The sequence below is a fragment of the Gymnodraco acuticeps genome, unplaced genomic scaffold (assembly GCF_902827175.1).
Source record: "Gymnodraco acuticeps unplaced genomic scaffold, fGymAcu1.1, whole genome shotgun sequence".
NCBI lineage: Eukaryota > Metazoa > Chordata > Actinopteri > Perciformes > Bathydraconidae > Gymnodraco > Gymnodraco acuticeps.
In genome coordinates, this window is record NW_022991443.1 from 2,525,970 (window position 1) to 2,553,254 (window position 27,285).

General features: G+C 40.8%; 1 protein-coding gene across 2 annotated transcripts in view; it reads left to right on the plus strand.

Annotated features, from left to right (window-relative positions):
* The first annotated feature begins 1,070 nt into the window (after nucleotides 1–1,070).
* Nucleotides 1,071–27,285, plus strand: part of LOC117532823 (vitamin D3 receptor A) — a 112,648-nt gene continuing 86,433 nt past the window's right edge. Inside the window, exon 1 of one of the 2 annotated variants that reach the window (XM_034196346.1) lies at nucleotides 1,071–3,330. In XM_034196346.1, coding sequence (XP_034052237.1) covers nucleotides 3,294–3,330 — 37 coding nt within the window. In that variant the 5' untranslated portion in view covers nucleotides 1,071–3,293. Of the gene's footprint in view, nucleotides 3,331–24,797; nucleotides 25,941–27,285 lie in introns of those variants that run through there. The other variant, XM_034196350.1, reaches the window with a different exon arrangement.

Sequence of the window (27,285 nt, forward strand, 5' to 3'; positions counted from 1 at the left end):
CAGATACAGGTCAAGAAAATGCATAGAGGAGGTATGGTGCTGGCTCATTAGCCCTCTCACTCTTCTTAGAATGATCCTGTGCAATTATAGTTAATAAAAGTAATTACACATTAGTTCACAAATCCATATACTGAAAGAGAATACCCTTAGGTAACACTATTAAAACCTAAATAAGATCTTTTGAAAATAACCTCTTTTGCAAAACAAATACTTCTTTAGCAGTTTCACAAAAAAACTTGAAAAGAAACATCCTGAACGGAAGAGGGGGTGAGTGTGTGTGTGTGTGTGTGTGTGTGTGGGTGTGTGTGTGTGTGTGTGTGTGTGTGTCCTCCCCATCGCCCCACCATTTGTCCCGCAGAGGATGTCTGGGGGTTTTATGGTCCCCACACCTGTCTTGACTGTTCACCAAACTTTTCACGGCAGAGAATAGCAGAGAGCGAGAGAGAGTTAGTGAGATTGACAGTACTTTTAAAAATATATGGTTGTATATTTCTTGTTATTTGCAAGTATTTGTAAGTTACAGTCAATACTGCTGTATACAGGGGCACAGGAAGTGGTTAGGTGGCGGGACCTTGCTCTTTAGAGCTGAGACATTACTTTTAAAATATATGGTTGTTACATTTCATGTTATTTTATTTTGAAAACCGGAAGCGGGGGCGACCGGTAGGGGCAGCATTTTTATTTTTATCATTTTTAAAATATTTTTTAATTTTATTTTGAAAAACCGGAAGTGGGGGTGACCGGTAGGGGCAGCATTTTTATTTTTATCATTTTTAAAATATTTTTTAATTTTATTTTGAAAAACCGGAAGTGGGGGCGGGACTTCCGGTGGAAGGGGCGGGGCTTATGGAGGGCGGGACTTCCGGTGGAAGTGGGCGGGACTTCCGGTGGAAGTGGGCGGGGCTTAGCCGGAAGTGGGCGGGGTTTAGCCGGAAGTGGGCGGGGCTTAATAAGTAGGGAGAGGTGTGACCTGTCACTTTCTATGCATACTAATGAGACGAAAGTGGTATGTGTATAACTACTACCGTCCTTGTGTTCTGTGTGTAATGTGTTTACAGTTCTGGATTTTCCTTTTAGTTTTTGACTGCTTTTTGGAAACTGTCTATCCTAGCCTCGTCAAACTCTTACCTATCGATCTAATCAATCAATATTATTAAGTTCGACGCTTTGCGATCATCATGCGGACTCCAAAATAGTTGACCTAAGTCACGTTCACCCAAAATAATTTCAAACTAACGCAATCTGTTTCAGAATTACATTTTAATGGACAGTTTGCTGTTTACAGCGATGATGAAGAAAAATAAAAAGTCTGTCGATCTTGTTCCCAGTATTTAACAGTTTTTTCACTACACGGCAAGACTGCAGTCATTTTGAGCCAAACCTTCCATTTCCAATTAATCTAGATTTCAGAGCCTCAGGCTATCATCAGCGGCAGTGTGCCAGGAGGCAGTGGTGGAACACTTTGAGAAATAATAGTGTTGAGTCCAAAGCAGCATTACATCCAGGCAGTACACTAGCTGCATTTCTGTCATGTCATATTCAAGGTCTGACTGATGCTCTCTTAATTATATCTTCTTGTTTCACCCTCCACTTCTGCAACTTTTCTGACAAGCACCACCTAAAGCTTATCTCGATGAAATACTCAAAATAATTGCACACCGTGGATTGAATCTAGCATTCATTTTAATTGCCCTTTTCAAATGTTCTCAAAACTCAGTTAAAATGTGTGATACAGCATGATGGACATTTGGCTAAAGATGCTTCCTAATCAATTTCATTTGCACATTTGTCATTGTTTATTTTCCATGTTTATCTAGCTTTTTAGTATTGAATTGATAATCACTATGAAGCTTAGGCTGAACAGTGTTTGAGGTAGCATATCTATATTGGTACTTTACGATTTGTATCCATTTTTAAATTAGCAACATTCTAAATGTAATGACAATGTTACATCATAATGATAGTTATCACGCAGCAAAAACGGCCAATGACTACTTTTCCAGTGGAAATGTATTTTGCCCAGTCATCTTAGGTGGCCTGTCCTCAGTCGAACTGGAGATGCCTCTCACTCACTGGAAAACAGACTGATGTCAATGTCCTAAAACAAACAGGAAGTCAAGATACCTGGCATGGTGTCACTATGAAGGATTAACAAAGAGGATATAGTCTATTTTACAGACTACTTTCGATCATTATCTGATTTAAAATGGTTCTTTATCAACAAAATCACTTACAGGATTGGTTTAGTGTGTAGTGAGACTCTGTGAGTGTAAGAAGGAGGATTTCAGCCCCCATCATCCAGGCTGAGAGGCCCCTCAGCTGGCTGGGAGCCACGGGCAGCAGGGAGGTCAGGTATTTTAATACACCTTAGCCAGGAGAGGACATTGTTAACATCAGAGTACAAGAGGCAAAGAATGGGAACAACTGTTTCGACTTTGCATATGCCATCAGACAGAACGAATATAACATCAAAAGAGTCTCTTTTTAGAAGTTAGTGATAAGTAACTAAATGCCTATCAATATTCTTGGCCACTGAAAGCCCTCTGTCAATGTCCATGGAGCAGGTCATTAACACTCCATGATACACATTTGTGGATCTAGTCCAATACAATTAGCACCTGTTGATGCATAGTGTCTTCACATCTTTCCCCACAGAGCCAAAAATACCCAGCTATTGTGAAACGTGACGGATTCCCAAGTCAACCTGTTTACTTCACTTTAGGGATTCAAGGATATTCGGTTTGTCATTCTGCAACGTATGGCACCAAAACAAAATGCATTTTATGCCTAGTACATTTTTTGCTACACTAGAAAACAGAACAAAAACAGTAACTTACCTCTGTTTTCCCCAATTGATTCCTGCTGTTAACATTACATTTCATGTTATTTAGCTCATGCTTTTTTTCCTTTTCGAATCGACTTACATATACTAACATACTGTAAACATGCCTATATGATTAATTAAGAGTTGGGTATCTTGACCAAGGACACTAGGACATGTTAACTGCACTGACCCTTTGGTTGGTAGCTCAGCGCATTGACCCTCCGTAACTGTGGCTAGTGGCGATCAAGGGACACACCGAACACAGAGCAGTGACTGACTTTAGCTGTGCAGCAGATGTCGGGGGGCCCCTTTTTTGTTTGTCTCCCTAAAACAACATGCCGTTTTATTCCATTGGAAATAATACTGTGTGTACATGTTCGTGTAGATGCGTGTACACAGCCGCAGAAACCAGAACAGAGTGGTTATGTTTTCCGAGGACGTATGCTAGTTTACTCTGAGAGGAAAAACCATGCAGCAAACAACAGCCACAACAAGTCTAAACAGAGGTAATGATTTGTATTCCTTCAGCCCCCTTTCCTGTTTTCTCCTCACTCTCTCCCTCTTTGCTCTGTATACGATGTCAGTTGGTTGTGGTTTTTTGTGTGTACTGTTACTATGTGGATGTAGTGATTTGGTGAAGAAATACAGAGCGCTCTGCTTCTTTGGTGCATGCATGTTGACACACAGGAGATTAAACGCATACATCTGTGAATTTTGGCAGTAAAAAAAAACAGGAAAAATCTGCACGATCTGTTCCTCATCCCACTTATTTACAGCTGTGCGACTCACAGCGGCGTTGAAACTGTCACTCAGCATCTGATTCTTGTTCACATGTGGTGATTCTGACCGCCTGTTTAAAAAAACAGCCATCATGTTTGACAGTGTTGTTCTCTATGGCTTCACTGAAGACATGATTCACAAAGCCTATTTTGACATTTGCTTGTACTTGTGAGTTTGTGCATGCGCTCTTATAGGGAAAAGTACGGAGCCCCCTAGGGGACATGGAGAAGAAAAAAAAAAAAAAAGTTTTGCGAGATCTCGCAATACTTTTGCGAGATCTCGCAATACTTTTGCGAGATCTCGCAAAACCCCTTTGCGAGATCTCGCAATACTTTTCATTTAGTACTTCCTGGTCAGTTCGGCTGCTACGGCAACACAGAAACCACAACAATGGAGTGGTTCATCGATTTTACTTTGAGCTTGGCCTTAAATATAAAGATATAACATCAGTGCTTGGCAATAGGCACGGGTTTCACACATAGACTGTATATATAAAGGGTTTCACATAAGTGAAGACACCTCAAGAGAACACTCAGAGCGAGGGGACATGCACGTCCCTCTGAGCTGAGTTATTGACAGATTCGAATTTCGCGGATCAATAACTCATGAACATAACGTTGTAAAAATACAAACAACATGACTTTACAATCATAGCAAGGTAGACAACGAGCTACAGAGTCGTTTTTATCCGAACAGTTCGATACGCGCCGTCATCTGAGCTAAACATCAAAAATTGGTCACAATCTGCAGCTTGAGGAGGGAGAGGAGTGCTTAGGGACCGTCTACAAACTGCAACGGGGTTTTGTGAGATCTCGCAAAAGTATTGCGAGATCTCGCAAAGGGGTTTTGCGACATTTTATTTTTTTTCAAATAAATTTTTTTTTCTTCTCCATGTCCCCTAGGGGGCTCCGTAGAAAAGTGAATGTTCCGGATGTTGAGGCTCATGTTTTAACTATTTTGTCCTTGTCAATACTGCCACAGTTGTATACTCTCCTCCAGTCTCTTTCATGTATGCAAGACATGTGAAGAAAAATAATCCACAAAAGCAGTGGCAGAAAGAACTTCAATGGCTTTCTTAATCGAAGCAATGTCATTTGAAGATCAGAAGAAATTCCAGTTAACAGAAATACACGAGAAACTGTATGCAGGTCAAGTATGTATGCAAGTCATTACTTGAAAGACAAAAGATTTGTTCAAGATGTTCAAAAGAAATTATAAATACTTGAAACTTAAAAATAGAGGCAATTGTACCTCATTTTCAATTTGCAGGGCAACTTTTACATGTCATTAGCCATATATACTATAAAACATTATGATTTCTGGTTATTGATATTTGTTTTATTTAAACACTGTCACTAGCAGTGTTTCCGCCAGACCAGGGCTGAGAGGGCGTCCACCCCGAGAGCGGGGGGTGGTGGGGGCGTGTGACGTCACTTGAATTTTTAATTGAGCCGTCCCTTATAGATACTATCTCTTTACGTATTAGTGATGGGAATTCCGGCTCTTTTTAGTGAGCCGGATCATTTGGCTCGGCTCACTAATGGCGCGTTTCCACTGCAGGCCTCGCTCGGCCTAGCTCGGCCTCGCTCTTTTTGGTTAGGCCTTATTAGGCCCAGCTCACTTTAATGCTGCGCTTCCATTACAGTTTAGGAACTGGGGTAGTTACTATAGTAACGCAGTGTAGGCGGAGCCGTGACGTCATCTTCAATGAGCGCCCCAAAAAACAACACAGCCGTTAGCTCTTAGCACTCAGAGCTCACAGCTCCTCATATCTGTTCAGAAACTAGACAAAAGTTAAACAAGTACAAACCACAGACTGCCTGTGTCATGGCGAATACAGTCGCTGGTTTATTTATGTCTGTATAGGCCGTTGTTGTGAGTGTGGACGGTCGGAGCATATATAACGTTAGCTTAGCCAAGCTCCATTTAGAAAGCACGCATTTTAAAAGGGTTTTTCGCCTGCCGTCTGTCTGCAGACTTGTCAAAGCATTAATTCATGGTTTTTACTAACCGGTATCAGTATGTTGTTACTTCGGCATCATTTTGAAACGTGTATTACAATTAAATCACGGTCAAATATGTTCATCTTGTTGTAGTTGTAGCCCCCTTTCCAGCGATTCTCTCTCTAGTTTAGCATACTCAGCCCGACTCAGCCTGGTTGTTCCTGGCCCTTGAACCACGATTTAGTCAGGCCAGAAAAAAGGTGAAAAAGTAGCCCCGGGCCAAAACTAGGCCAAGTGGAAATGCAACCAAAAACGGGCCCCGCACGGCTCGGCACGCTTAAAGCGAGCTACCCGCTGCAGTGGAAACGCGCCATAAGAAGAGCCGGCTCTTTCGACTCCTAAATGGCTCTTCATTTTACCACAGTTTACCACGGAGCCTAAGTTTCACCGCCATGAACCGTTAAGGCTCGCCGACAGTACACTTTCCGTCACAGGAACACACTTTGCCGGCGGCGAAAATAATCCCACCAGACTCCTTTGCCCCTCCAACAGAGGGATGTCCTTGTCCTTTTTCCTTTTCGTCATTTCAAGCGATTAAAAACTCTCGATCTTCTCTCGAATTATTTATTTATTATTCCCTCGGCTCGGGTTCGGAGCGTTCTGAGCTGAATAAGGGCGTCAAATGACGGCATTACGCCCCCCTGGCGGAAACGCTGGTCACTAGTTGTAATCATGTGACAGGATTTTCATCTTTAGATTGGTAAAAAACCTGAAACTCTTCTTGCATCTAGACTGGGGAATAGAGTTAGAAATGGTATTACCGTAGCGATTGCTCTTACACATGCAGGTTTATGTATGCCTCTGGTCCCAAACAAACCAAAACATGATCTAGCATGCACATGGCCATCGGCCATTGAGCATGGGCAATAGTCGGAAAGCATTTAATAAATTGATAGTCACGGATGCAAGCGATTCCTAGGAACTGGAAAGCTAGGAACTGTTTGTCAACGGGAACTCCATTCCCATCCCTAGTCATCACTAAATATTTTACAGCTGTGAACTGTACAGAACCTTCATTCCATTATCACTTAATCTTTTAGATCAGATACTGTCGTTTATGGTGCCTGGAAACTTGGGCATGCCAGAAAAAAATCATGCAGTGATTAAAGTCTTTTTTCAGTGGTGACACACACACACACACACACACACACACACACACACACACACACACACACACCACACACACACACACACACACACACACACACACACACTTGCATGCACAGCCACAGACCTACATTTTTCATACAGTACACTCCTCTAAAATAGTACATCTTGATTGGAAAATACCAGTTATTATGGAGTGGTCTCCAATGCTACCTTTAAGGTCTGTATTGAGTCAATGGCTAACTATTTGTGTAAGAAAAAGAAAAGCAATATTCTTTCTTATTTATAAATATAATGTGAATAGCATTCCTCGTACGGTAGTTGTTTTGCCAAATGGGTTATACTGTCTCTCCCACACACTCCTCCCCTCCTGCCTGAAACTTCTCCATAGGACTCCTTTGTTTACTGCCATGACATAGTGAAATCACTATGTAACACTATATTCTATTGGCAAGCACTCCAACACATTGTACGTGATAGGCTAAGGGGTGGGACGGGATATCTCTAAGCAAGTGACCAATCACAACGGAGCCGGCCAGCTAACCAATCAGCAGACTGGGCTCTGGTTTCAGACAGAGGGTGAAAAGAGGTGCTGCAGCACAGGCAGTATGAGAAAAATAAAGAGATTTTTGAACATTAAAGCATGGAGACATGTCAAAGTAGAGGAACAAAATACTAATATCAACCTGAATAATAGGGCCCTGTTACTACATAGTTGTCTGCAAGTATCCGGATTTGCTTTCAGAAAACGCTGAGAACGACATGTAAGAAAATCTCCTCCACTGTGAAACACTGAGATACGTTCCACTCGTAGCTTAGTGTTTTGGACTAGTGATTTGTAGCTCAAGCTTTATAAGCCTGGCTGTGTAAGACAGAGTCTCTGCGTCTTTGTATCAATTCCTCCCCGATAAAAACATGTTCTAATATTTATGTCTCTTCTCTGCGTATATCCTTTTTGCTGTCCAAGTCAAACTCTCCCTGCATTCATCATTGATGTCAGAATACATTGACAGTGGAAGCAGACCAGGCTGCATCACCTATAGGCACTCTTTGCAAGTAACCCGGACATTACAGAAATCCAATGAATGATTAAAGGAGACATGTCATGGCCATTTCCACTGATCATAATTCTATTGTTGAGGTCTACTAGAATAGATTTATATTGTGCAATTTTCCAAACTCACATTGGTTTCTCAAACAGCATCTCTGTAAACTACGTGTATTCACTGAATTTCACTCTCTGCCTTTAACGGCTCGTTGTAGCTCCAATAGCTCCAGCCCCCACCCTCCCTGTGAGCACAGTGTGCTCTGATTGGTCGGGACGTTGTGAATCGCGCTGAGCTCCGTGGAGGTGTTGTTTCCTTGTTTAGCGACAGCGAAACACAGCCAAACTCATCCTGAGCACACACAAAGTCACAGCCAAAGTAAAAAACAATAAGTGTGGCTTGATATTGAGTAAGAAAAAGGTTGATAAATGCTGTGAGAATGGGTCTGCAGAGAGAATATTGCCGCAATCCCAACTGTCTGTTATCAGCCTGCAGCCAGGGAGGAGAAATCAGCAGAGCTGCCTGCACTGAGTGTGTGTGTGAGGAAGTCCGTGGATTGGTTCATTTGGACCAATCAGCCTGGTCATAGCTCTGGGCGTGGCTACTGGGTATTCAGACGTCACAATGCCCAGGAAGAACATGAGAAATCTCCAACGAGGCGTTTTGGGGAGGTCTTTTCTGTGTTAGAGCTTTACTCCCTACAGGGTGCACTTTGAGGGTTTTTGACTCTGCAGACCGTTTACATGCATAACAACCTTCATAACACACAAGGGGGACAGGTAATAACCGGAAAAGCATGACATGTCTCCTTTAAGGTTCAAAACCATTCTTAGGCCCTTTCCTCATTTGACATGAACTGAACATATTGTTCCTGTGTATTGTTTTTCATTTGGACGCTGTGTTTATTTCTTGTCAGAATGCCCCATCAGTTCTTGGAACAGCCTGGTAAACGTGTTGTTCACAGTACTCGTGTCTATTTTCTCATTCAAGTTCAGCTATGTTTTTATGTACAGGATGTGCGGGTAACTACAAAAGAGGAAGGGAGAGAGCGAGAGATGGAGGGATAGAGCGAGTGATGAGTCATTTTCTCTGTCAGACGCTGTTGTTTTCCACTAAGTCCTGTTATTTTTGCTCATAAATGGATGCCAGGTAGTGGGTGGAAAGAGTAATTTCTTTTTCTTTTGGTGTAATTTTCAACGGGGGGCGGGCTGTGGTTGAACTTGAAAAATGTGCATGGATTTGTCCCCATTTAACTTCTCCCTTTCTTCTATATAGAGTAAAACATGTCTTTTTAAAAATGATTTATTACATGAAATATTCATAGCTTTAGTATGTTGTGAATAACGTGTCAAGTTACAATACAAAGTTGTGCAATAACAGATTTTTTGGCAACAAAAAACTGAAGATATTATAGTGATATTAGTAATTTGCCTGGCCGCCTAAATGTAAGTTACTCTCCTATAGCGCTGTGTTGGTCCCAATGTCATAAGGGAAATATATGAAAACTTTATCTTTGCCCAAAGCTAGTTGTCTGTCTGCTGGACATGTAGACAGTCAATCAATCAATGTTTATTTATATAGCCCAATATCACACATTTTACATTTGTCTCAGTGGGCTTCACAGTTTGTACAGAATATCAGTATGACAATAAGACACCCTCTGTCCTTAGACCCTCACATCGTACAAGGAAAAACTTCCGGAGAAAACCCACAGTTTAAAGGGAAAAATGGGAGAAACCTCAGGGAGAGCAACAGAGGAGGGATCCCTCTCCCAGGACGGACAGACGTGCAATAGATGCCGTGTGTAAATCGAAGAGATAATACATTTACAACATATAGACCGAATGTTAGGAAATGCATGTGTCTATAATAAGAAGATGAATCCACGAGGATGTCAACAATCCTGTGGGAGCCATCAGGGAAGTAGTATGATGAAAGTCAGACAGGACCGCAGAGACAGGCCCAGCCACGACCCGAAGTCCAGGACTCAGATCAGGACTCAGGACTCAGGATCAGCCACGACTCAGGATTCCGGCGTAGATAGACACCAAAAAGAAATTTGGGGGAAGCTGGGTTATTTGGAACATGAGTACACAGGTACAGACAGACTGTATTTCAACAGCTGTGTGCTACATATAGAAAGACACTGTGAGAGCGCTGGAGTATCCCAAAACAGTAAACTTGCGGATCCTAAAACAAAAACAATGAGCTGAAAGAAGCTACAATGGTCAATTGAGCAGAGGGGACTGCCCTTGAACCAAATATTACATTTTGTTAGATAATATTTTAGTCAGTTATGAACAATATAAAATGTGATGAATAAGGTTTTTAAAAATCAATCGTACATCATACTTTATGTTGTGTGTACAATACTACACGAAGAAGCAATTTTTTCAGTTTGACTGATTGCTTGTTAAATGTTCATAAACCATTGGCGACATGATGGGGTACTGCTAGAAGTGGCTGACAAGTTGCTCAGCACAATAACCAAGCACAGGTAGCGTAAATCTGTCATGTTTCGCCAGCAGTAGTGTTTGTGCTAATCAGGAAAATGATTTCCCTGTTCATCTCTCCTGGAGACACATGAGGGCACTTTCCCATTAAGTCTCCACTACTTACTGGGAAAGTCCATTTAGTTTAACCGTTACTCTATTTGATTATAACTTTTTTGCCGGTTAACAACTAACATAACTGTTTACATCAATACCGCTCATTCTTTAGTGGATGTTATGCAAAGGTAGTAAAAGTAGATTTATTTTGTCAAGGCCCTAGAAATTATGCAGGAAGTTGAGATGCTATGGTAAACTTCATAGTGTTTCATTTAGATTCATTCTTGCCAAAGCCATGTGAAAGATGCGTGAGTTGGTGTGTATCGTTTACAATAATGTTGACAAGCCGTCACGTGGTGTTGCTACATAGAGCTATGGATATGAGTTGGCAGAAGCAACATGTGCTTTTTTTGTGTGCCAAATTGAAGTGGACACCATGTCTGTTCCAAGCTGCACTGTGCTGCTCAGGTTTCCGAGCTCACCCATGAAGGTCATCAACATCCATGTACTGATAAGATGCAAGCTGCCCTGCCCCAACAGGTGCTACACAACAGCTGAGTGAGGAAGGCATCAATGAAACATAGTCTGTATACAACCTAACAGTCTAGGGCAGAGCTGGCATCGGGAAAAGTACAACAAACTCTTGTGTAGGCAGGTGCTAGATTTTAGCTAAATAAATGTTCTATAGCTTAAGAAAATAATGTATCACCATTTGTTTTAACCAAATAACTCTATTATAGGGTTGTCCATTAATGAAAATGTTGATCAATAGAAATGTGGATTTATAGACTAAGAGGGTAATGACAGAATATAACTGCCAGAACAGTGTGGTACATTCAGAAATGTACATAATTTGTACTGTCTTGCAGCCTTAGAAAAACAGGAAAAGACGACACAATATCCATATTATATCCATATATTTCCCCAGGCCTAATAACTAGTGGTTTCTTGTGAACATAAATATTGTAATGTCTCATTTGAAAGGGAAGGGAATATTACATGTGTAATAGCTGTGCTTAACTGTGTTGATTGACATATTAGAGAAGCAATAGATTTGTGGCATGACATTGAATTGGATAATCAGCGTTTGAGTGAGAGCTCATGTCTCTGTTTGGGTCTGAAGGATCTCCTTCAAGAAGCCATTTTCACTCTGCTAATCTGCCTGTGAGAGTTTCTGCTTTTTATCACGGCGGCTAATCTCGGCCCTGGCCGCTGCACTGTAACCACTTCTCTCCCGCCATGACTCGTATAAGATTGTGTGCCAGCCACTCACAGTGGAAGCCATTGTAGAGAGCGGCATTCATCCCGTATCTGTAGTACTATGTTTCCGTTGGCGCTACTACTATCAATTATTCTGGATTTCTCAAGAGAACACACACATTTCAACATCAGACCATGTTCAGGCTCATAGTCATAACGAATCATTTTCACTAATGTGTGTTTATATATAAATATGTATGTAGCTACACTTTTGTACACACACTATACATCTTACATTTGCCCACAGCCTATCCTCATCTAAATTATAGCCACCGGTTGGTGTTCTTTAATGCTCATCCATCACCTGACACACCATACACTCCTTCATTTGGCAGGACCTCTACACGGAGAAATATAAACACACTTATGCCAAATAGCTTATAGCTCGGTTTAAAGCTTCTGTTCTTACCTGTTAGGTAAGGATACAGAGGTTGAATATTTTTTTTGAGAGATGTAAACAAGTGGACACCTCATTCGGCGACTTTAAAGTCGTAACCTCGCCTTATTTTCTTTTTCGGACAGTTTTTTCTCATTCTTAGCATCACATAGTTCTTTAGCAAAACATCTTTGTTTTTCTTGATCAGCTTATAGTGTTTGGATTGGGATGTGGTTACCTCAAATGACTTATTTTTATGGTTTTTTTTCTCCAATTTTTCCTTTCAAGAAGACTATGTACTGCAGCTATTAATTTCCGTGGCATTTTAACATGACTCATTTTCTGTGTCCTCGCCTGTCTGACTCACCAGACAATTACAGTTTAATACATAAATAGACAAAAAAGGGCACCTTGAACACATAGAATTCCACCAAGGCCAACCCTCTATATTCCATTGCTATTGAAAGCTAAAACAAATGTGTATATCTAGCAATCCAAAATGTAATTGGTTCTACATACTTGAACCAAGTTTCATGAAGATCTGGGCAGTGTGTTTTTTTTCCGTATCCTGCCGACAAATGGTCAGAGAAACAATCAAAGAAACAGAAGTGAAAATGTGACCTTAGCTGGAGGCTTTATGTTAAATGATCAAAATATAATTATTATAATAATATATTTATTATTATAAAATAAACTGCAGTAGTACACTTTTTACGCATCAATTTTACATTTGTAACCACAGACCAGCATTGTTTTGTTTGATTTTCAATGTTTTAATCACAACTCCTATGATGGTTTAACTTCAACAAATGTTGAGCCTACATTTTTAGGGATAACTCTGTTACATATTAAACACTACATTTAGAGTATCTGGTGCCTGTTAAAAAAAGCCCGAACTTAAACAACCACACATTGTTGCAGTTTCTGGACTGTCTGGTTCTGCTATCAGCTGAAATTATGATTTACAGCAGCTCCCTACTATCTTATAAATAACACTCTATTATCTTGAAAGGGCTCTTCTCCTCTAGTAAGAGGCCCTTTTGCTTGAGTGCCAAGCCCTTCTGCTTAACAGCTCCTCTGCTTTTAAAGAGCCTGCAAAGCCACGTCAACGACTGAGAACGAGTCAAGAGTTTTCAATCACAGACTCAAGGTCCATCACTTCACTTTATTATATTCTAACCCCCGCCCTGGCCCTGAATTATGGCCGTTATCATAATCACCTGGTTTTTATGAGGTTGTACGCTAACATCTAAGCCAGGGGTGGGGAACCTCCGGCCCCCGGGCCGTATACGGCCCGCGAAACCATTTGGTATGGCCCTCGAGGTAATTTATAAACACACGCAAAAAAGAAAAAAATTAAAGAAATCTAGACCGCAAAATAATTAAACAAGCGAGTGCCTTTTTTTTCTGGCAACGGTCATGGTCCTTGAACACAACACGAGCCTAACGTGTCATCACGTGGTATATGTCTCATCTGACAGGGGTGCAGTACTGACGGAGAGCACCAGAACGCCACTCCGGGACTTCAAAAAATTGCAGTACCCATAAGTCCGTAGGCTACACATGCTGCAGTTTCTGCGTGGCTGTGTCTTTAGTTGAAAGCCCAGTGGCGATCTGTTCATCTGTCATACTGATCATACAGTCAATAACTTTGTTGTTATTAGCATCTGGTTAGCTAGCTATGCTAACGAATATAAGAAGCTTTTTCTCCAACCAGTGAGGTAAAGGCACATCTTTATATGATCATTATAGTTATAAAAAAACAAGAGAATAAAGTAAACAGGTATAAAATACTATGACAATAAAAAAAGTTATTATTAATAAACAAGAATACAGTTTGAAAAGAGAGTGATTTGTAAAATATCCATAAAGAAAAAGTAAATCTGCTTACAGTTCTGTTTCATATGGGTGTTGAGAGATGTTTCCATAGATCTCTTAATTTTGCTCTCAAAGTGCACCAGATTGATGCTTTCAACTTCAATATTTAAACAAATATATAAGACAACATAAGGAGCATGCCCCCGGACCCCCCTAGAGGAGGTTAGGTCCCCCCCACTTAAATCATGTCCATGGATAGGAAACTAAATACATTTGCACACATCTTGTGTCCATATCTTTCTGTTTGGTGGTCACGCCACAACCGTGCACGTGAATGCATGCGCGAGTCATGGCAAGATATCTGGATTAAGAGGTTGCTTTTTCTTTGCACAGCATGAAAGAAAGGCCAAATGAATGTGCTGTGATTTTTAAGCAGAGGTCAATAATTTGTACGGCCCTCGGAGGATGTTGAACAAATTGAAATGGCCCTTGAGAAGAAAAAGGTTCCCCACCCCTGATCTAAGCGATAACACTGGGTAACCTATTTGTTTGTTTTCTTGTTGAACTGAATATTGGTTTAACTTATGTAAATCTTGCTTAAAGCATGCCGTTGCACTTCAAATTCCAGGGAAGTTTAAATGTCAACTGTGTGTGTGTGTATGTTGGTGGAGGGGGGCGTGGGGGCTGTATCGGTTTACACCAAGCGGCAACTCTGGGGAAGAGCCGGGACGCCAATACGGAAGTGCCACACACTGCAGTTCATCTAGTGGCCAGTAGGAGCAGGCTGCAGAAGGGAGCAATTTCCATAGACCCCCATGTTAAAATGCCCAACTTTACAGCAGAAATAAACATGTTTACATTGTGGTTCAAAAAACCATATTCTCTGTATAGTTAGATTCCCCCTTCATGACTACTGTGTGGGGGGTGAATTTTTTCTCAACTCATCTGTTTCATTAATATCAAGCCTTAAAGCTTTTGCATAAATTAGGGCGTGGTCACTTTGATGGACACGTACATGCCTCACTGTCAGCTAACAGCAACTTGTCCACTCTGCTAGGCTACAACCATAGAGGCTACAACGTTAGTTAGTTGTAGTTACTGTACTTGACCCTTTAGCCGTGTTCGTGGTGATTGTGCCTTTTTGGGAATATTGTTACAAATACCAGACAATTCAAATGTTGTGCTGTGCGCTTGAATGTACTAACAGAACTTCCAAGAAGTCTAAAATGATAATATTATACATGTTAACCCCGTTCGCAGGTGTTTGTGTGCTTGGTAGCTTAGCTTGTTACTTATTAGCCAGCTAAGGACGTAACCCTTTATACATACATTCTTTCACACACACATACAGGTTTTGGGCCGGCGGCGACACCGTACTTCCGGTATTCGCCATTTCACACGAGGTGCAACCAGAATATCAGTCTATTGCCTTAATCAATATAGTCAACTCTAAAATACCACATATATGCATTGGCATGATAATATTATTGTGACAAGTGGGGTATTCACCTGGTGTTTCCAGAAGATAGACGTAGATGCTGCCAAAATCGACCGAAGGCCACTTTCGAGAGTCGTTTTTCCATATATCTGCAGGCAGTCTGAAAGGGCAATCGGACAACCCCACACAGCTCTAGTTTACGCTGGTAACGACCTAGAGCACACCCCTCAAGTCCAGAGATGTAATCCGAAGACATGCAGCGATTTCTTCGGTCGTTAATTCAGAAAAAAAACCTAGTGCGCTCTGCGTTAGCTAGCTGTTTATATTAGCGCCTCCAGGATATTAGCACCTCCAGGAAAATGGCGTATTTATATATTTATATATATATGGTGCGCGTTGCATTGTGGGTAGCTCGTGACGTCACTGTGTGTGAAAGAATATACATTTTAGTTTATGATTCAGCCTTGGGTAAGACTTTTATAGTCTATGGATATGACGCCATAATGCTAAACGGGAGCAAATGTTAATAGGGGACCCAATTATCCCAGTGGTGGCCGCCGGAGCTAACGGAGCCGCAGGGGGGCTAGCTCCAGCCGGCGTCCCGGAGCTAGCCCACAGTGGCTCCGTTAGGTCCGGGCGGTGGAGTCCGTCTTTTCTCCAACGTGTGAATGACAAGCATTAAGAATAACAAAATATAGCTAATTCTCTTGCAGATTGTCTCATTTGATTATGAATGTAACGTTTATATAGGGGAACTACACCGTTAGCAGTAACTTGGTATGCATGTATTTCATATTAGCTTAGCTTCTTAGCCTGAGCTAGCTCTGTTTACTTCCAGTTCAGAGGCAGCAGGTCCCGCCTCGGCTCCGCCTCTTTGCCCTTATTTGGAGCAGGTGGGATTAGACTCTGACGTCACAGTCGAGCCGTTAGTGGCCGACTCCGCCTACTAAGGGCTTCTCGGCAACTCTGCAGAATCCTATGAGTGACGTCACGGACACTACGTCCATTTATATATACAGTCTATAGTTTACACCTGCATACTTGGCAGTCTAGACAAACAGGGAGGAGTCCACCAGCACAAAACTGAGGTACAAGATAAACTGATACTAGGCTTAATGTTGCTATAGAGTGGTGCAGTGATGTTGACTCGGAAATTAGCATCACAAGCGCTACCTCAACAAACAAGCCAAAATGGGTTTCTGTGTTTCCTTCTGTGCCACCTTTGTATGATGCCTGATGACACGTTTTGCAACTTTTAAAATAGTTGAAGTGTAAATTCTACCAACACATTTAAATCAGAATAAGAATCAGAATGTCTTTATTGTCACTACACTTTGGTACAACAACACTTCGTAGGCCCCTCTCGGTGCAGTAATAGAAACAGGAACATATAAATAAAAGCAGTGATAAAAGCAGTAGTAGCAGCAAAGAGTAGCAGCAAAGAGAAGGCACTGGGTAAATCAAATGTAGTTCTACTTACACATTTTACAAACTACAAAATGAGCGGGTGTTAATAAATAGATGCTTAAAAAATAAACATAAACTTAATGTATAAACGTAGCTAACGTAATGCTTCAAAACAAATACATGACTTCACGTAAACCGTACTAAGCTAAAGTCGGACTTGTGTTGGCCTGATGACATTGAGTAGTGTCATTAAGTCACATGTTAGAAACTCCCTTTTTTTAAGACACGTAAAAGCTTCCGACAAGCTTCAGTGGGGTATTTACTGACGTATTTCATGTCGTTGAACAACACGTGAGACTTTTGCGTGAATTAACTGCAGTCTTTAATTTCAGACAGCTACATAAAAAACACATTAGACAAAAATTGAGTTGTGACATAATACCAAGTTTGTCACCATTTGTCTTTTTCTACTCAACCCCCTGCCTGTTCCCATTAAACGTGTGCAAATGAAACACAAAGGAATAACCTTTCTGGCTTTGCAGAGGATGAAGTCGGTTATGAACTTGCAGTTGCATTCCAGACGGGCTTATCCTGTCTTTTCGCAGTTAGTGGCTCCTACAAAAATGCCCCCCCCCCCCCCCCCCCCCCCCCCCCATACACACGAAGCACAAGCTTTCAACTTAGGAAAGAACAGTATTGGATTTCCCTCAAATGTCCAAGCTCAAAACAGGCATTCAAAGATTGCTCAAAGTTAGTCCTAATACAAAATATATTGTGAAGCTAGCTCAGGTGTGATTGGAGCAAGGGAACAGGAAGTAGAGGGTAGGAAGGAGGGCTTTATTGTAAGTGATTCCTTTTCCTGGTTTTAATAGCTGAATTACAATAAAGTCATTCTCCAAATGAACAAGACTTCGCTATTAGGAAGTTGGAACGGAGCCATTGCAAACGGACTATTATTCTATTATGTATTTGTTCTCTAGTCGAATCTCAGGTTTAACATTAATTATAACGGTGCTATAACGGTCTGTTTGCATTGACAAGATGTGCTATTCACGCGGGACACCTGATGGCGGGTGTTATAAAAGATATTCCAGAATCGGTTTTCTTCATATATTTTATGTATCTTTCATTGTTTGTTCACTAAAAGGTCCAAGAAGTCCCACAATTGAATTTAATATTCATTTGACATGTTAACTATATCGTAAAGCGCTTCATCAGGAGTAATTGTGGGATGATACATTTTCAAAGTATCACGATATGTATCGGTTGAGTATCGGTATCGTTCAGTGGTATCGGTATTGGTATCGTAAAAAAGTCAACGATATGCATCCCTAGATGACAATAACTTTAGTTCAGCTTCTGTTTGTTTCAACATCAGTAAGATTTAATACAACCGCAAGATGACTGGTTCTAGCTCTACACTGCTGACACACCTTTGCCTACAGAGAACAGAATGTTTTATTTCCTTGAATGATGTTTCTTCAAATAAGTAAACAGCAAGAGATGCTTTTCTGTGCGCTGTAGGCTGACGTAGAAGAGTAGCAGACTACATTTTCAGATACTTTCGGTCTGCCACAAAACCTCAGCTTAATGGAGCAATAATCATTTAATAATAGTCAAAGGAAACTATTTCTTGATGATAATGTTTCCAATTCCAGTTAAGTTCCCTCTTAGTGCTATCTGGCCACATTAAGCACCTTACATTTCAATGAGCTAATATGTTGGCTTTGGCCTCTTGCCTTTTTTTTCCTGTGACATGGGGATTTTGGCAGAGGGCAAAAAAGGCCTCACTTTTTTCTTTTACTTTCTTGTGAGGTGATGAAATCACTGGGACTCTTGATCTGTGGACTTTGCTGCATGTTCGCTCAGAAAATGTTTACAACACCATAATGGTAAATCCATGAAGGAAAGTAACCATACATTTAAAAAATAAAGACTTAATCCTTTTAAATGTCAGCCTATGTAGGTTAATGTGCTAAAAAGACAATGAATGAATAACCATGTAGATAGATTTTTAAGTTTAAGTTTCATTTAATACAACTTTAAATCTTGCATACTGTTTCACTCTCCCCATCAAAAGCCACTTTAATGCATAATGTATAGTACATTAAACTTCCTGAAAAAAGCAACACACTTACGTTTCTACTGACTTTCCTGTCAGGTCAGATCAGATCATATCAAGCTCTTGAATATTTAACCCTTTCATTGAATGAATCCCTTTCTTTCTAAAAACTCTGTACTTATTTAATAGAAAGTAGACAGCAGTGTTTCTGTTAGCCCGTAATTTCCGTAATTTAACCGGCAAAAACATACCTTTTTTAAAGGGGACCGATCATGCAAAATGCACTTGTGTACGTCTTTTATACATGAATATGTGTCCCCGGTGTGTCAGGGAACCCACCAAGTGTCAGAAAACACAACCCTCTCTCTTTTCCTCCATACCCAAATCTCTAAAAACGGGGCTGCAATGGATCTGATTCAGACTGATACAGATTTTAAAATAGTCTGACGTCAGTGACGAGGAGCTCCGCCTATATGGGCAACTCTCCACCTATCAGGGGAATGGGGGGTTGCCGTGGCATGGTAACAGCATGGTAACATGACACTCGTGCCTCGCCCCCCTCCTTTGCAAAATGCATGATCTGTTTGGTATTTTGAAAAAAAACTTCACAGACATGTTTTATATAGGTATGGCCCTAGAATATATTATTCAAATATGGCATGATAGGTCCACTTTAACCAAAATGTGTGTTTTGATTTGTTTACAAAACGTTTTGTTTTATTTATTTATTTATTCATCTATTAATTTATTAGATTATCTGTCAGAATTATATGGAAACCAATGCCTAAAATCTGCTAAAGGCCACTTTAAAATCGGATGGAATGTTTTGATTTAGACCACAGTCATTTAAGGAGATATATATTTAAATTCAATGTATTCTTCAGCAGAGAAAGATGCACCAGAGCGTTTTGGTGGGTTTTATCTATTGCCAACAAATGCACATAATATATCCAGAAATAAAATCAACAATCATTCATTCTCCACTTTCCCTATTTGTTTCTTGAGATTAGGGTTGCAAAGGGGCGAAAAATTCATGGGAAGTTAAGCTGGGGAATTTTGGAAATATTAGATGCAAAATTAAACACAAAAACTGACATTTCAACAGATTTTTTTTTTTTTTTTTAAGTAGAACAGAACAAGTTTTAATTATTTTATTGAACAATTATTTGTTTCATTGAAGAACGAAAACAGGAATGTTGAGTTAAATATTACTCATCCCCCCCCAACCCCACTCATTAAAAAAATAACAAAAATGCACCCCCCATCCAAAAATCCCCACAAAGTCCCATTCAAAATGTTAAATGAAAAGAGCCCTTCTCCCTCCAAAAAGTCCCATTAAACATGCACATCTTCCTTCAAGCAATCCTCTGCATTTTTGCTAAACCCTTTCAGTCAACGGGCTCTTCCTGGGCCTCATCAACATCCAACTCTTCCTCTTCCTCTTCAGTGTCACTGTCCAGCCTTGTTGCGGATGGCTCTGTGTCAGGCTCAAAGAGCCTTAGGTTTGCCCGAATGCCAACCAGTTTTTCCACTCTCACATTTGTGAGCCTGTTGCGAACCTTTGTGTGGGCTCAATAGCTATGTGCTATCGCATGGATATTCAAGTGTACTTGAATGGCATCTGTTTGTTTTAGTCAAGATTATGCTAAAATATACTTTCCCCAACTATATTTAAGTTCCCTATGAAGAGCCAACCTTTAATTTGGAAAATTCCCAGTTTATTCCCATAAATTCCATCTTTGAAAATTCCCGGAATTTTGCAACCCTACTTAGGATTGACTTCCTGAAACTATTTGAGGCTTAAGATACTCGCCCTAAGTTCATTGCCCTATAGCATTCCAATGTCATGTGGCCTGCACCCTTAGCTTAGGCCGGTTTCACCGACCTAAAGTAGTAGTCACCAGATCTGTCATGCATCGGTCATATGGCTTTGATGGTGACCTTGGGAAACCCCATCTTGTCAGTAGTAGTCTCATGTTGGCATGTTATGGATACCATAACATGCAGCAAGTAATCAGCAGCAAACCGCTTCAACACGTGTATTTCGGTTTATTCACGGCATTCATTTTGTTATTCTACAGTATTGTTGTTTTATAGTTATTTGTTAATGTATCCAACCCAATTTGTGTTCTTTGAAATTGAAAAGGATATTGTATTGTGTTTGTTACTTTCGTTGCAGTTGTATATGATATCAGTGTGAGAAAAAGTTTTTAGAGAGTACTTGTCCATGGACAAAAATTGGGGCCACTGGAATCTTCTTCTTCGCCATCGTATTTTACATTTTCCCACGTTTTTTACGACACCGCTAACGTAAGTGAGCGGTAAGATTTTACTGCATCACACATACAGTGTAGGGGTGTTGAAAATAAACGTTTCAACGATGCATTGCGATGTGGACGTGGACGATTCGGTATCGATGCAGTGTCGGAAGATAATCGGTTATAGCGTAGTAACGTTGCTTCCTGATTTTCCGGCCGCTGCGTTTTATTTTCTGTCACTTTAATATCAAATCGGTTGGTGACGCAGAGATCAGGGAACAGACGTGACAGCGGCACAGCAACACCAAACACGGAGCAGTCTGCTTTATCCACCAACACAACACACCACCAGTCCAGAACCAACAGCAGAAGGACCCGCTCTGAATCACTCCGTGTCGCTGCGGCTCAGGGATTTATGTTTTTCAAAAATAATCGGGTTACAATCATGTCAGGTTTTTGGTGGATTTAATTAAGTCTTGGATTGCAAAGTATGAATGTCCTCTAGCAATTTTCAGACGATATATACTTGTGTAAAGTTTGTGAAGGCAGGAGGAAAAAAGCTTCCACGATCACCGTCTCCTCTCCGTTCCTCCAAACCCCGCCCCCTCCCTGAAAATAATGAGTGACAGGCTGAGAGTGACCCGATAGAAACTTTATTATTCACTTAATCACTGAGATATAATGAAGCTAACTTAGTCTCATACATTCATGGGATTTATGTAACAGTAAGACAGAGAATGTAAGTGTGCACCCATATGCACTATTTTTGTTTTTATAATGCTGTTGTAAATACTCCTGTTGTCTGCTGTGTTCAGACTCAAGTCCTGTGTGTGATGCCACATTCAGGACATTCAGTGTCCTTTTTTTAACAGAAGACCGTTGCTAGAAGCTGCAGCTAGACTGCAGAAGCATTATTTTTTTGTTTTTGAGGATGGAACAACTTCACACACAGATATAGGGAGGCTAGACCTATACAATTCATTTATTTTGGTTTATAAATGAATGTCAAGACATTTATGTTATTGATTTCTGAAGCACTTTCTAAATAATAAAAAGAGAGTTCATATGTATTTACTGCATGTATGCATTGATGAAAAATAAGCCATGTGCAGTAATATAGAAAATTGAGGATGCAACGCATTGGTATGAATCGTGATGCATCGGGATATCGAATTGAATCGAATCGTTGACAGGATAATCGTAATCAAATCGTGAGACCAGTGAAGATGCACAGCCCTATAGGGTTGGGTGTCGTTTTGATTTTAACGATTCCGGTTATGCTTTTCGATTCCGGTTATTTTCGGTTCCGGTTCTTTGAGAGGGTAAAAATAAGTCCCATGACAAACTGGGAGAAAAATATATTTATGAAAACATTAAGTCAAATCTGTATTCCTATTTACAAATCACTTCACACTGTTGAATTTCGTTACGGTTATTGAATCAAATTAATCTCTGCATTGTTTAGTTAGTTCTAAGTGGTGCAGTTTGAGAATGTACAATTGGCCCAGTCTCCTCTGATGTTACACTGCAACCTGCCTGTGAGACAGAGTCCAACCACATATGTCCAACACATAGGCCTAATAATAATAATAATACATTAGATTTATAGGCCTAGCGCTTTTCTACAACTCAAAGACGCTTGCACGCTTACACATGTCCTGCAATACACATGCTGCAGCTGCCCAGCTGCTTACTGTTTGTAAAAGTAAATAAATAGTATTTTCATTTCAATAATGTACTTTCTATACCCTGCTTCATAAACAATACTGACATCCCTGTGCTCCTCGGAGTCTGGGGGTCAAGGGATGTGACGACAGCGCGAGGACACAGACAGGGAGGCTGCTTCACTTCATAAAGGAAATGGCGGTCAATATTAACAACACAGGAGCTAAAACGCTTAATAACCTTCATTACGTGTTAGAGAAAGAACATAAGAAAGTTTGACAAAGATGAGGCTGTTAAACGGGCAGCGGATCCGCTGTGTGTAGAAAGAGAGAGAGAGAGGGACGCTGAGCTGCAGCGATCAGATGATCCGGAGCATAGAGAGAGAGAGCTGCAGTCCGCGGGGCTCGGCCTCGCCTCCTGTCCTCACAACTCTTATTAATCCCGATACTGGACAATTGTTATTTGTTCTTACTCGGAACCGAGTTTTGCTTCCCAACCCTGCCACTGTGCTACACGTCGTTCTTATTATACATCCATGGTCCCGCCCCGCCCCGCCCACATCTAACAGTACAGAAAGCGGCGAGATGCATTTCCTTAGGAATCGACAAGCAGAACCAAAACTAACATTTCTAAACGAACAATGGCGGACACGGACAATTTGCGAATGAGTTCTGCGTTTTGTAAACTGAATTTATCAATAATTTGTCAATAAATGAAGGCGAAAAAAGTCACTTGTCCACCGGACAAGTCAATTGAAAGATCTACTTGTCCGATATCGTAAGTAACACGTCCCGGACGGTGGGACGTGTGCTTTTTCGCACACTGATATGTCTTAAGTGTAATTTGGCTTGGCTTCCTATTTTGTATGGACATGCTTTTATTTTGAAGGAGAGTTAGCGCTGTTGACAGGAAGTTGTTGTTGCTATGGAAACAACGTGACGGAGATTAACAGAGATAAGTCATATCTACATATAAAGACGGAGAAAGTAAACGATAACGTTTATGGTTAAGTGTTAGCACCCCCCGAAGAGGCACAAGCTCTTACGTTGATATTGGAGATTTCAATAAATTCAATCAAAAACGAAAAGAAAAAACGAATATCCGAATAACGAAATTGAAACCCGAATAGTACATTACATTACATTACATTGCATTTAGCTGACGCTTTTATCCAAAGCGACTTACAATAAGTGTGTTCGACCAACAAAATACAACCTTGAAGAAAACAGACTCATATAAGAACATCAGGTTTCATAGAGCAAAAACATTTCAAGTGCTACTCAACTGGCTTTAGATAAGCCAGTCCTTTATTAGTATAGAAGTGCTTTGTTAATAGTTCTATCGCTCGAAGTGGAGTCGAAAGAGATGAGTTTTCAGTCTGCGCCGGAAGATGTGTAAGCTATCTGCTGTCCTGATGTCAATGGGGAGCTCATTCCACCATTTTGGAGCCAGGATAGCAAACCCACGTGTTTTTGCTGATGGGAACTTGGGTCCCCTTCGCAGCGAGGGTGCAGCGAGCCGTTTTGTTGATGCAGAGCGGAGTGCACGTGCTGGGGTGTACGGTTTAACCATGTCCTGGATGTAGGAAGGGCCAGATCCATTCGCAGCATGGTAAGCAAGTACCAGTGTCTTGAAGTGGATTCTAGCAGTTACCGGAAGCCAGTGGAGGGAGCAGAGGAGTGGCGTGGTGTGGGAGAATTTAGGAAGGTTGAAGACCAGACGAGCCGCTGCATTCTGGATGAGCTGCAGAGGTCGGATGGCACATGCAGGTAGACCAGCCAGGAGGGAGTTGCAGCCTGCGTGAGATGACGAGAGCCTGGACCAGAACCTGCGTGGCTTTCTGGGTCAGCTGGGGACGTATCTTCCTGATGTTGTAAAGCGTGTATCTGCAGCAACGGGTTGTAGCAGCGATGTTTGCAGTGAAGGACAGGTTGTTATCTAGGGTCACACCCAGATTCCTTGCAGTCTGAGTCGGGGAAACAACAGCGGTGCCGATGTTGATTGTTAGGTCAAGAGTGGAACAATCTTTTCCTGCGAACGAATATTCGGATATTCGGGTATCAGCCCTAGATTATAGATTATTTATTCATCGTTTTGCAACAATTTAATTTATATTTTGCATCTCGGAGATGCACTGTGAATAAGATCTTGTTTGATGCATGATTTATAAAGTAGCAGGAATTTAGTAAAATATGAAAGCGAAAGCAGTGCTGTTTATTTAAATAGAAATGTGAAAGCACAAACAATGTAGTCCCTTCAAATAATGAATAACCGTAATAAATAGTGATTATCTCAATGCTGCTAAAAATAATTAAGAGATTGCAATAAAAAATTCCAACCAAGCTTTTCATCACATTGTTTTCAAGTTGATATTTAACTAAGAATGACTTCAGTTTTATTAGCAGTTATTATAAACTGGCACTTACTTCTGGCTCCAATAATTGGTCCTGGACACAGCTTCTGTCAAAATGGCTATAATAATTGCAACATCAAAGCCCTCCATTTGCATCCAAGCGTCTGAATTGAACCATTATGTTGTTGTCTCATTTTTCAAATTTAACATTCATGAGATATTAATGGAATTATGGGTTGTAAAACAAAGCTGGCATCACTTTTAATGAACTTTAATAACCTTTCATCACGCTCCCTTGATTTGCATCACAGTGTAGTGGGTGAGAATATTGTGCAAGTGTGTTTGCACAGAGGTAACTATATGTCAGCTTCACTCATAGTTAGGGAAGCCTTCTTTCTTTTGCTTTTGTTTTCTTTTACATCCTAATTTCACTCTTCTTTCCTTGTTTCCTTTCTCTTTACTTCCTTCCTTTTTTCATCTTTATCTTTAACATTTTCTTGGTCTAAACTATCTACATTGTGTCCATTCCACTCTAAATCTCTCCCCATACTGTCCTTCCATTCCCTAAAGTCTTTCCTCATGTCAGTGTGCTATATTTGTGGAGTTTGCCCTTACCCTGCTGACCGCAATTATCAGGTCAACCATTAACTTTCAGGTTTCACCTTGTAAGCCCTTTGCCCCCATTCTCGTCTACACCAACAGTGCTTTTTGGCCGCGTCAAAACATACAAGCCGCTGGCAGAAAAGAAAGACAGAGAAATGCGTGGTGGTGTAGTGGGAGGATAGGATTTGAGGTGTAAAGAAAAAGGAGCATAGGGACTATCAATGAGTGTCCAAATTATTGGAGCAGCTAGAGTGTTAATCCAGAGGAAGGGTGGCAGTGCGAGTTATAGCTCGCGACCCTGGGGATTTTTTTCTGGAGGAGTGTCGACTTTAAGCTACCGTGTTTGGCTGCTGGGAAGAAAATGGAGGAAGCTCTCCCATAGTAGTTAAAGGTCAGTGGCAGAGGTAGAAGAAGTAGTCCGATCTTGTTGTTGGGTAAAAGAAGAAGCACCAGAGTTTACGAATACTCTGTAACAAGTACAATTTGTGCAATCAAGTAAAAGTACAAAGAATTTGCATCAAAGTAAAAGTACTCAATAGGAAGTGTGGCCCATTTCAGAAAAATATGATATGTTTTGATTATAATTATTGATACATTACAGTGTTTATCAAAGCTGGTAAAGGTGCAGCTAGTTTGAATGACTTTGGCTGCATCTCACTTCGGTTAAATGAAATCCTTGCGTCCCTCACTTGCGTTGTTTCCACGAGAAGCAGGGAAATGTTTTAAGAGCAATGGGACGTCCTTTCCTCCGGAGCGTTACGTGAAGCGACGTCCGTTTGTGATGACTCCGCACAGCTGATCGTTTGACAGCAGCCAGCTCTGTCCCCGTTATTTTCACAAACACCCCCGCCACACATTTACTGACATAAACATTTGTATCATCTGTTGTAGACCCAAATAAATATAATAAAATAAGAACTAATTCTCAAAAAAGATAAACGCCATTCTTAAAATGTATAAACGTACAATAGTTTGATTAATATTGATTAGAGTGCACAATATAAAATAATTGAGAGAAGAAAAAGAGATATGTTATCTATCGGATAACATATCTCTTTTTCCAGTTAGATTAACATTCATTGGATTGCACACTTTGTTTGTTTGTGTGGATATGTAGCACATTAACATTTTAAATAGTACTTAATGACTGACTGTAAAACCAAAAAAGCGATCATGAAAATGTTTCCAATAAATTGTTGTTCAGATATATCACATATTTGTAACTAAATGAAACATTAATTGAAACAAAACACAGTATAAACTGAGGAGTGAGTCCCGTGAGTTTCATGTTTTCTTCACTCCGCTGAGAAACTGCTCTCATGTCAAGAAGCAACAGATCAGTGCATGCGCTGCATCGTCCAATCAGTGAGCGATACACAGTAATGGGGCGGGGCGAGTGTCTGAGGATTTCACCGGAGGATGGTCTGGCAGTTCCTCGATTATCGCTCCTCGATCCTCCGGCACAACTAAGGCCACTGGGACGCTACTCAAGATGGCGCAGACAAATCAACTTCCGGTGATACCGAGACCGAGGAGCGAGGAAATGAGAAATAACCGAAGTGAGACGCAGCCTTTGTATACTGCAGGGTAGCTTTTGAATGTTACTCCAGGTGTAACAAGTCTTATTTAAGGGTTGATTACTGATATTTCACATAAGTAATCCAAATCTGCAAAATAACTTAGGTATTAAACAAATGTAGTGGAGTGAAAATACACAATATACCTCTGATTTGTAG